The 12136-nt window shown below is 45.8% G+C and overlaps 1 protein-coding gene across 2 annotated transcripts in view; it reads right to left on the reverse strand.

The window, feature by feature from the left end:
- The window catches only part of PLEKHA2 (pleckstrin homology domain containing A2), a 52707-nt gene extending 42387 nt beyond the window's left edge, over positions 1 to 10320 (reverse strand). For both annotated transcript variants that reach the window (XM_023517022.1, XM_003796280.3), the window contains exon 1: positions 10162 to 10320. In XM_023517022.1, the coding sequence (XP_023372790.1) occupies positions 10162 to 10302 (141 nt within the window). In that variant the 5' untranslated portion in view covers positions 10303 to 10320. The remainder of the gene's footprint in view (positions 1 to 10161) is intronic.
- Positions 10321 to 12136: the final 1816 nt, after the last annotated feature.

The raw sequence follows: 12136 nt of genomic DNA on the forward strand, positions 1-12136 counted from the left end.
GTTGTGGTGGGTGCCTGTGGTCCCAACTACTTGGGAGGCTGAGGCAGGAGACTCACTTGAGCCCAGGAGTTGGAGGTTGCTGTGAGCTGTGATGCCATGGCACTCTACCCAGGAGGATAGCTTGAGGCTCCGTCTCAAAAAAAAAAATTAATGTGTTAATTACGTTGTCCTGTGCTCAGCTGATATAATTCATAAAAATGGGCTCTGAAGGAAAATCTAATATGCAGTCCCTCTCCAAAACATACAATATCCTATTTTGCCTTAAAGACATAATTTTAATAATCATAAAATGGCATTTTTTGTGTCTATAATCAGATATAAAAGAGAGAGATGTATGCAACAGATATATTACACAATATTGAAGGTTAAAATTTAAGGCAAATTAAAATGAAAATGACATAACCAGAGACAAGTTTTAAGAAAATTTAGAATATCTAGAAGACCAAAAATCACACTACAACAAAGATATTTGTACCAGAATGTTTATTGCAGTCCAATTCATAATTGCTAGGTCATGGAAGCCCAAGTGCCCATCAACCCACGAATAGATTAATAAATTGTGGTATATGTACACCATGGAATACTATGCAGCCCTAAAGAAAGATGGATATGAAACTAAATTTATAGCTTTCATAGGAAAGCTATAACCCAATTATAGCCCAAGAATATGGGGAAAGGGGAGAGGGAGAGGAGGGGGGAGGATGGGTGGAGGGAGGGTGATTGGTGGGATCACGCCTATGGTTCATCTTATAAGGATACATGTGAATCTTTCTAAATGTAGACTATAAATGTCTTAACACAGTAACTAAGAAAATGACATGAAGACTATGTTAACCAATTTGATGAAAATATTTCAAATTGTATATAAAAACAGCACACTGTACCCCATGACAGTATTAATGTACACAGCTATGATTTAATAAAAGCAAATAAATAAATAAAAAGAAAATTTAGAACAGTCATCATTGTGGTTTTGTAAACCTCTGCTAAGTTTACAGGCTTCTATCTCTTCAGCTGCTTGAATTTTAATATTGAGTAGTGCTAACTTTTTTTTTTTATGGAAACTGAGTCTCACTTTGTGACACTCAGTAGAGTATTGTGCAATCATAGCTCACAGCAACCTCCGCCAACCCCTGGGTCCTTGGGTTTAAGTGATTCTCTAGCCTCAGCCTCCCAAGTAGCTAGGATTATAGGCGCCTGCCAGAACACCCAGCAATTTTTGGTAGAGACGGGGTCTCATTCTGGCTCTCACTCTGCCTCATGCTGGTCTCAAACCTCTTGAGCACAGGTGATCCACCTGCCTTGACCTCCCACAGCGCTGGGACAACAGGCATGAGCCACCATGCCCGGCTGAGTAGTGGTAACTATTAAAAGACTTGTCTCAAGGTGCTTCTTAGTTTTTAATTTAAATTTAGACAAAGTACATGCTGTTATAAAAACTGTATTAAAAAATAAGATGACTACAGAAAACAAAATTGTACTTTAATATTTTATGTTAATGCTCAAAAAGTTCACACATATTTTCTTTCTTTTTTTGGGCGGGGGAGACAGAGTCTCACTATGTCATCCGAGGTACAGTGCTATGGTGTCACAGCTCACAGCAACCTCAAACTCTTGGGCTTAAGCAATTCTCTTGCCTCAGCCTTCCAAGTAGCTAGGACTACAGGCACTGGCCACACATCCAGCTATTGATTGTTGTAGTTATAATTTTTTTTTTTTTTTGAGACAGAGCCTCAAGCTGTCACCCTGGGTAGAGTGCTGTGGCATCACAGCTCACAGCAACCTCCAACTCCTGGGCTCAATTGAGTCTCCTGCCTCTGCCTCCCAAGTAGCTGGGACCATAGGCGCCTGCCACAATGCCTGGATATTTTTTGGTTGCAGCTGTCATTGTTGTTTGGTGGCCCGGGCTGGATTCGAACCCGCCAGCTCAGGTGTATGCGGCTGGCGCCCTAGCCAATTGAGCCACAGGCACCGAGCCTATAGTTATAATTATTGTTTAGCAGGCATGAGCCAGCTTCAAACCCACCAGCCACCACCCCCCGCCATATGGCCAGCGCCCTAACCACTGAGCTACAGGCACTAAGCCACATACATAATTTTCATTCTAAAAAGTTTTGAATAATTTTACCTTTCATAGAATTTTCATTTGATGAAAGTACAGATCTGTGATTCATAATCTTCTAGGGGATCATTCCCCCTAAGGAAATATAGATAAAACCACATACGTTCTTAATACTTGAAATCTACGAGGGTCAATGTACCAATTACACAAAATCCATAAATTAAAAGCACTCTGCCAAAAGTTACCATGATGCCTGTATATGCACGATATAAACAAGAAACTGAAAATACTGGCTTCCCTTCCCAAGAGGACAATGTGGTGGGGGGCTAGACAGGGAGGGGGAAACCTGTCATTATGTCCATTTTCCCATGTTTTGAATTTTCCACCATGTGCATCTGTTGCCCATTTTTTAAAAGAAAGTAAATTACTGGTTCTTGGCATTTTGACAGGTTGAAGCATATGATGCAAAAATCTTTTAAATCTTACTGGGTTTTAGCCAAACTTTGCTTAAGGAGGTTTTCAATACCAGAAAATATAATTTTTATATCTTTTTCTCCTTTATCTCAATTTCATTTACATGGCAAGAATATGTAAGTAAAAAAACCACCAATTTTTGCCTAGGCTTTAAGACAACAATACTGTCCATTACATATTACATAGTAGGTTAATGTAGTTTCCACCACACTTCTGTATTCTTTTTACTAAAATGCAACCAAATATCTATCTTATTGCCAACATTGACAAAGCTCTTTATACTTATTAATGGAAACAACTGCTTTCAGCTTATTAAGAAAAAATAAAGAATAAAACCAAAGGACTTTCATTGGAGTCCCTGAGTTACCAGACAAGATGTAATCTGGATATATGACGATTCATGATTCACATCGTGGCCTTTGAAAAGTAAAAGCATCTAAGTATTTTTTAGAAAAACAGAAAAAAATACATTTTGCAGAGTACATTTGGCAAGAACAATACTCCAGTGCAATATCGTTTCCATGCTTCTGTTACCCCCTGTTCAGGGCCATATAATTACTTGGCCATGTGGGCACCAGAAGGGCTAAGGGTAAGCAATTCTGCCACTAAAACATAGCAGCTCCAGGTGGCTGTGGTAAGGCACAGAAGCCCTAATAAAGGGATTCCATCTCATCCCTCATTATAGTTGACCAAGGTAAAATACAAGTGTTAGTGCCATAATATTGTACTCTTACTTTTTTTTTTTTTTGGAGACAAAGTCTCACTTTCTTACCTGGGTAGAGTGCCGTGGTGTCATCACAGCACACAGCAACCTCCAACTTCTCAGCTCAAGCAATCCTCTTGTCTCAGCCTCCCAAGTAGCTGGAACTACAGGTGCCCACTACAACACCTGGCTAGTTTTTCTATTTTTAGTAGAGATGGGGTCTCACTCTTGCTCAGGCTGGTCTCTAACTCTTGAGCTCAGACGATCCACCTACCTCAGCCTTTCAGAGTGCTAGGATTATAGTCGTGAGCCAGCGGACCCAGCCGTAGTCTAACATTTTAAAGAAAACACAGTCTATGTATGTTTCAAGACTTGTTTGCATACAAGATAAATAAATTCTAAAGAAAGATTTGCTATACAACATCATGCCTATAGTCACCAACGCGGTATTGTGCACTTAAAAATGTGTTACACAAAAAAGGATTTTTATAAAAAAAAAAAAAGAGAGAGAATTAGTTGTTTGCTTGATACTATCAGCATATTGATTTTTAAATGCACTACCCAAATCCGTGGCCATAATCAATAATATTGAAACTCTCCACTTGCATGGGTTCTTTCTAGCTAATAGGGTTTGTCCTATATTGATTTAGTGTCACCTCTGCCTATAAGAGAATCCTTGATTCCTTACTTGACTACATTGATTCTAAATTCTGCCAGTCAAGACTAACCCCAGTCCACCCTATGTTCTGACACCTGACATTTCCTTACTACATGGTCCACTTGCAAACAGTGTCTCTGGCCTCCCAAATACACTCAGATCGTTCTCCACCATTTCATGGTGCTTTCAATGGCTGGCATCTGCAACTCTGCTTCCAAGAACTGTGCCTGGGTTGCTAGAAGCTGTTTTGCCCATGTTTTTTAGGACCAAACACCATGACTACCTGGTGTGGACACATGAAAATCAGCTCCCTTGGGTGGCGCCTGTGGCTCAGTGAGTAGGGCGCCAGCCCCATAATACAAAGGCTGGCAGGTTCAAACCCAGCTCCAGCCAAACTGCAACAAAAAAATAGCCGGACATTGTGGCAGGCACCTGTAGTTCCAGCTACTCGGGAGGCTGAGGGAAGAGAGTCACCTAAGCCCAGGAGTTGGAGGTTGCTGTGAGCTGTGATGCCACAGGAATATACAAGGGCGACAAGGTGAGACTCTGTCTCTAAAAAAAAGAAAAAGAAAAAGAAAATCAAATCAGCTCTCTAGAGACAACTCTGGAGCATGACTCACCCCAGAGCTTCCTGCAGGGCCAAACTACAACCTGCCCTATGACTCCTGCTGGAGCTCATATCCTCGTCTGGCCTCTTCTCTTCCCTGCCTTCCTTCCCTAGCTCTCTTCACAGTTCCCTCAAGAACATTTTCCTTAATAAAGAACTTGCCAACAAATCTTCCTCTTGGTGCCTACTCCTTTCAGGGTCTTACGCTGGGGACCTTAACTTTAAACTCCCCTCTCACACCTTCCTGCCTCTGCCCACACAGTGATGCTGATTCCTCACTCAGAATGCCCTCCTCGTCTCTGCTAAGGACCGCGTGAGTGTAACAATCAAGTACAAACACTTCAAAACCCACAAGACCCTCTACACATGTGGATAATGTGTAGTAATAATCTGCCCCCATCCTTCAAGATCTGAATCTGGTGCCACCTCCTTCAGGAAGGAGTGACTCCCGCATATTCCCATCCCATTTGTCTTTAATCGTCTATCTCTCCAACTATAGTGTAAGCTCCATGAAGGCAAAGACTCTGTTGTATTCTTGCTGCAGCCTCAGCATCTAGAGTGGTATCTGGCACTCTGCACAATTTTAGTAAAAGTATGTGTTGCTCCTGGATCTCTCATTACTCTCAGACCTTCAAGAAATGAAGGACTCAAAGTCACACCGAGGATCACCTAGAGTGCCCACACTCCAGAGGATAAATAACTTGCCTAAAACGCAAACCAGCTCACTGATACAGCCCAGACTGCAACCTCAATCTCTTGTCTCCCAGGCCTAAAGGCTTTTCCTTTTGCTGCTCCATCTCCAGGCACTATATTATCTCCCTTTGGGCAGCAGCAAAGAAAAACCGCAACACCTTCCCCCTCAACCAAAATACTGGCATCTAGGCAATGTCAATGTAATAATACACTATCTTATTATCATGCTGTCCTGGGCCGGGTGCCGTGGCTCACACCTGTAATCCCAGCACCTCCCAGCACCTGGGAGGCCGAGGTGGGTGGATTGCCTGAGCTCATAGGTTTAAGACCAGCCTGAGCAAGAGTGAGACCTCAACTCTAAAAATAGCCAGGTGTTATGTTAGGCACCTGTAGTCCCAGCTACTTGAGAGGTTGAGGCAAAAGAATTGCTTAAGCCCAAGAGTTCTGAGGTCACTGTGAGCTATGATGCCACAGCATTCTACCTAGGGCGACAAAGTGACTCTCTGCCTCAAAAAAAGAAAAAAAATCATGCTGCCCTGGAGGGATTTATAACATCATAGTTTAGTGTGTGTTGTTTTCATCTCTCCCCCTAAAGCTGTCTGACAGAAAGACCTCTCTGAATTCACCATGCACATCAGCTGCAGGACCCTGCACAGGGCTATGTACAGACATCAGTAGGAGGAAGGGAGTAGGCAAAGGTACAGAGTGCGGACAGTCAAAGCTGTACAGACCTGGCTTCACGCCACTTCCACACGTTCCACCTGCACAACCTTCAGCGTAGAGTGGAAACAGTCCCCAGGTCCCAGGATCATGGGATGATTGATATTCAAGGGTGTCCAGCCTGCAGCCCCAGGAGCCGCATGCAGATCATGTGAGGACCGTTTTGCTTTTCTGTGGTGTCAGGTATTGCGAAAAATATACATGGACCTTTCCTTGTGCTTATCAACTGTCCTTAGTGTTTGTGTACTTAACCATGTGGCCCAAAACAACGCATTCTTCCAATGTGAGGCAGAAAAGGAAAAGGGTTGTATCCTCCTGAAATCATTTTACACAAGCACTACACGTGGTAACTACTCAGTCAGTATAAGCTACAGTTGGTAAAAAACAGCAGGAACAGGACTCTGAGAGGCTGAGGCAGGTGGATCGCTTGAGGTCACAAGTTCAGGACCAGCCTGAGCAAGAGTGAGAACCTTCTCTAAAAAAAAAAAAAAAAAGCCGGGCATTCTGGAAGACACCTGTAGTCTACCTACTTGGGAGGCTGAGGCAAGAGGATCATTTGAACCCAACAGTTTGAGGTTGCTGTGAGCTATGACTCCAGGGCACTCTACTGGAGGCAAGAAAGTGAGACTCTATCTCAAAAAACAAAAAAACCCCAACAGCAATAGAAGCAGAGACAGGTTCAATGAACACCATCTACCAAGTGGCTTAAACAGACAAAGGTCAGAGACCTGGGCTCCAATGTCCCCTACCGACTGGTGCCTATCAAATAACTAAGATAGCATGTTAGGGGTCTCCTTTTCCCTATAAAGGAAGATGTTCAGTGACCAAACAGTTCCCAGTGCCTCTCTTCACAGAGACCCCTAGTTTTCTCCTGGGCAAAAAACAAGACCCTCAGACTAAAATCCCTAGTGTGCCCTACTCAGTAGAGCTCCATGCAGCTCTGGGTCATCCCCAGGGCCAGCAGAGCAGTGCTGGGCACTCCACACTTCCTGAGGACCTGTCTGCCAACGGCATCTTTAATTTGTTCTTTCCCTCTTTCAACAATCACACGTATATCAAGTGCTGGACATAATAGATCAAAAACTAAACCAGACGCTCTTCCTATACTCTAGGACTTTCTGGCCCTACAAGTCCTCTGGCTTCTCTTCCGTATCAGAGACCACTTTTGCTGGCTGTCCTTTCTCCCAAGCAACCCTAAGATGCCCGTCTCACTGGCACCAATAATGCTGGGGGCACCAGAGTCAGGCTGCCAGGGTTAGAATCCTGGCTCTGCCACTTTCTTATTTCGTAACCATGGGCAAATTTCTTCCCCTCACTCTCACCTCTCGTCTTTAGAATGAGGATAGTAATACCCACCAATAAGACTTGTTGTCAGGCTCAGCACCTATGGCTCAAATGGCTAAGGCGCCAGCCACGTACACCTAAGGTGGTGGGTTCGAATCCAGCCCAGGCTCACCAAAATAATGAAGGCTACAACCAAAAAAAATAGCCGGGCATTGTGGCAGGTGCCTGTGGTCCCAGCTACTTGGGAGGCTGAGGCAGGAGACTCACTTGAGCCCAGGAGTTGGAGGTTGCTGATACCATTCTCAAATCTGGAGTGGACATTTGGCCATTTACACAACAAAAAACTAACCCCACTCAATGAGGAATTAACCCAACCTAACAAAGAAGCAACACAAGAACTAGTAACAACTTAATAGTTAAAAGAAGTAAAATGTTCTGGCTGGGCAGGACGGCTCACACCTGTAATGGCTCACACCAACACTCTTGTGAGGCTGAGGTGGGAGGATTGCTTGAGCTTAGGAGTTCAAGATCAGCCTGAGCAAGAGTAAGACCTCATCTGCACTGAAAATAGAAAAATTATCCCAGCACTATGGCAGGCGCCTGTAGTCCCAGCTACTCAGGAGGCTTAGTCAAGAGGATTGCTTGTGCCTAGGAGATTGAGGTTGCTGTGAGGTGTGATACCACAGCACTCTGCCCAGGTTCAGACCCTGTCTCAAAAAATAAAAAGCTAAATCTTCTGAACTATTGCCAGTCACAAGATGACTCTCCCTTTTCTGGAACACACCAAGCCAACTGAACTCTACTGCTTCCTGGGAAAATGTAAAGAATCCTTGGCAATGAGCCACAAAGTCTATTTGGTAATTCAGATTTGGAGGAAGTTCTACCACAGAGCATGCTGAGAGCCCAGCTGGCTGGGAAGAGCAGAAGCCTGCCTGGGCAGGGTGACTTCAGACAGCCCAGCAAGGCAGCCTGAGCACAGCATCCCCGGTCAGCACAGGTTCTAGGCCCAAGTGACAATCACATCAGAGGACAAGCCAGAGTCACACCTGGCAACATGCAAGATCCACGACAGTGACACCATGGTCCTGGGTGATGTGTCACTGACAGCACAACTGTCAGTCTGTGGCCCAGGTTATGAAGAAAGGTCCAACTCTCAGGAGAGGCAAATGTCAACATATAGGCAAGATTCCCATAGCAAGAAAATTCAGGTTAAGAACAGGCCTAATTGGAAAGCATGGTGTAAAGTAGGTAAATCAGGACAAAATCCATTTTAAGCTAACATGGCCAGCAAGTGGGAGAAGAAACTCAAAGGCAGAACAAGGAGTAGGGAAAGGTGAGACTCAGAGACCATCAGCCACTGAGGGCTCGTCCCTGATGCCAAAGCCAAGTCTAATGGCAGCAAAGACTTAATTCCAAGCTCTTCCGGCAGTGAGGAAGAGACGCCAAAGACACTACTTCCTCTCACGACGGGTGTGCTGAACCAGCAGTGGGACCTATGCAGACCAAAGGCAAAGAAAATGAGACAGCAGGGTCTTGGCCAGCCAGGACCAAAACATGGGGACAGGCGAGCACTGCAGGCCAAGTTGAGGGTGTGCCACTGTCCAAATGTGGGATTCATTCTGAGTCCTCAGCACTTCAAATAAAAAGTGAGCAACAGGGTCAGAGGGATGTGGGGTGAAACACGGGTACACTTCTATTCGGAATGAAGCCTTTCCTGGAGAAGGCAAACAGCAGCAGCTGATTTTCTGAGTGTGCTCTCTTCCACCCATCAAATCCAGAAGACAAATGCCAAAGGCCTCCAGAGGACCCCAGATGATGACGACTTAGAGTAGCAGTTCTCAACCTGTGGGTCATGACCCCTTTGTAACAAGGAAAATGCATCGTGGCATCAGGAAGGTTGAGAACCACTGACCTAGAGACTCACCCAACTCTCTTCCAGCTGTCAGATCCAGAAGATGGCCTCTAGAGGACCCCAGATAATGACCTACAGACTCACCCAACTCTTTTACATCACATCTTAAAGCACAAATCCAGACTTTCCTCTTCCCAGGCCTCTGGGCCAGAGCCAAATCCCAGCCACATGCCCTTCCTCATCCCAACACGGTCAGGCCCATGATCTGGCTGTTCAGCAGCTTAGTCAGTCTTCACAGCCTTGTTCCCCCAAACTGCTCCAAGGCAGTAAGAAAGGAAGAGTTAACAGCACTCAGGACCAGAATTTAAATAAAGAAAATAACAAAACTTGAAATCCCCAAGCAAAGGTAGAGCAACTTTTTCCCAGACCCGCCGGGGACTCCCAGGCATAGTAATAAAACTTAACAAATGGTCCCCCATTGTTGTGCCTGACACCCACAAAATGCTGAACAAGGCACCCAATCCTGGCTATTTCCTTGCCTAAGTCAACTGCAATGTCTGAGACTCCGTCTTCTCATCTGTAGTGTGAAGAAACAAAACAGGGTGACCTTCAAGGGTACCTTCAACCCAAAATTCTAGGACTTTCTGACCCTGTAAACCAAAGAAGCCCAAAGTGTGTCCAGCTGAAAGAACCAGGTCACATTCTTGGCTGGGGAGGGGCCCCAGACTAAAAAAGCAGGAGCAGCCAGCAAGCCACAGCCCTAACAAGACAGGTGATAGTAAGGAGCCATGGACAGAGCCGCCATGCAGCCAGGCTGGCCTCTGCCTGATTTTTGCAAGAGTTAAATTCCTGCATATAAGAAAAGACAGGATATCCTCCCACCAGCTCCCAGGGTCAGAAAAGCTGACTTCTCCCCCAGCTACGATCTGAGATGGTTTTCTGTGTGTATGTGTGTGTACACACAGGTGTAACGCTGCAGGGTTCCCCACCTTCCTGACCAGGAGGTCCATGTTGTTCATGAGATGAGCTCTGCAGGTGACCCTGTGTGAATTTCTCCCAGGCAGTGATGGGCAGCCAGCTGCCCTGCCCCACTGCCCCAGCCTCTCACCTGAGGGTTGTCCATGTACCAGAGAAGGCAGTTGGCCTGCGTGTCCAGAATGAAGTACCTCCGCAGAAACTTGCCGCTGTTCTCATTCTCCTCGATGTCCAGAAACCCACAGATGCGGTTCTGCCGGTCCACATAAGGCATTCCTGGGCTCTGCTCACATCACCCTGCGCACAGGAAGATGGTGCGAGTGAGAAAAGGGGGAAGAAGCAGACCCAGCCTGGGGACCCTGTCCCTGGCTCAGCTCGCCTGTCAGAAGCTGGGCTGGGGCTCCCACTCTTCCGTTTGCCCTTCTCAGGGCACTGAATTTTCCACCCACAGTAGACCCTGGAGACACTGACCAACTCTCCCAGCAGTTGTCAAAATCCACCCACCTACGTTCAACTAACCGTCCTCAGGCTTTTCTACATGCCCAGCAAAGGGCTGAGCAAAGCACACGGGCAGCGGACACAAGCCAGGACTCTAAGTCGAGTCTGGGCTTAAATTCTCATTCCAGACATTTATGAATTATAGGACCACAAATTAGCCTTTCTGTACCTCAGTGTCTGCATCTCTCAAGTGGGGTAATGACAGTATACCTCTTAAGATTTTTGCTGAGAATCAAGTGCTAGCCACACAGGAGACACTTCACAAATTGTAGCTATTACAATATTATGGAATACTTTATTGAAGTATTTGGATTGGAGCTTACATCCTTCCTGGGATAGTTTCTTCATGTACAAAATTGCATTATGACCCGCTGCACAAAAGCCTTCTAAAGCAGATCATAACGCAACTTTAAACTATCCCAGAAAGGATGTAAGCTCCAATCCAAATACTTCAAAAAAGCTGTCAGGAATTCAGGGACAAAGGACAGGCCCTCTGATCCTGAAGGTACCAAGATAGCCTATGGCAGGGACACTGCCCTCTGCCTGGGCCCATCAGCACTTACCTCGCTTTGCTGGTACTGTCATGGGCTGAGCTGAGTTCTCCCAAAATTCATAACCTCCAGTCCCTCAGAATGTGATTGTCTTTGGAGTTAGGGGCCTTAACGAGGTCGTCCTCAAACTACGGCCCACAGACCTCATGCGGCCCACCTGGGACATTTATCCGGCTCGCCGGGTGTTTTTGCCACCACTGCCTGTCAACTGGTCCCGGGGCCCACAGTCCAGCCCTCCAATGGTCTGAGGGACAGTGAACTGGCCCCCTGTTTAAAAAATTTGAGGACCCCTGATTTACATTAACATGGAGTCATTAGGATAAGCCCTAATCCATTATTACTGATGTCCTTATGAGAGAAGGAAGTCTGGGCAGACACAGGGGCTCACGCCTATAATCCCAGCACTTTGGGAGTCCAAGGTGGGTGGATGACCTGAGATCAGAGTAAGAGTAACCTGAGTAAGCACCAGACTCTGTCTACTAAAAATAGAAAACTGGCCAGGTACTACGGCAGGTGTCTATAGTTCTAGCTACTCAGGAGGATGAGGCAGGAGGATCACTTGAGCCCAGGAGTTTGAGGTTGCTGTGAGCTATGATGCCAAGAGCAACAGTGAGACACTGTCTCAAAAAGAAACAAAGTAGAAGAAGGGGGTAAATCTGAACACCAACACGTGTGGAGGTAACATTACATGAAGACAGCCATCCACAAGCCAAGGAGACACACAACCCACCCTCACGGCTCTCTGAAGTAATCAATCCTATACTATCACATTGGGGACTCAGTTAAAAATTTAAAAATTAAAATAGATTTAAGGCAGCACCTATGGCTCAGTGAGTAGGGCGTTGGCTCCATATACCGAGGGTGGTGGGTTCAAACCCAGCCTGGCCAAACTGCAACAACAAAAACAAACAAAAAAAAGCCAGCATTGTGGTGGGCACCTGTAGTCCCAGCTACTCAGCAGGCTGAGGCAAGAGAATCGCCTAAGCCAAGAGCTGGAGGTTGCTGTGAGCTGTGATGCCACCGCACTCTACTGAGGGCGACAAAGCAAAACTCTGTCTC

The sequence above is a fragment of the Otolemur garnettii genome, unplaced genomic scaffold, assembly GCF_000181295.1.
Source record: "Otolemur garnettii isolate 467f Iridium unplaced genomic scaffold, OtoGar3 scaffold00102, whole genome shotgun sequence".
Classification (NCBI taxonomy): domain Eukaryota; kingdom Metazoa; phylum Chordata; class Mammalia; order Primates; family Galagidae; genus Otolemur; species Otolemur garnettii.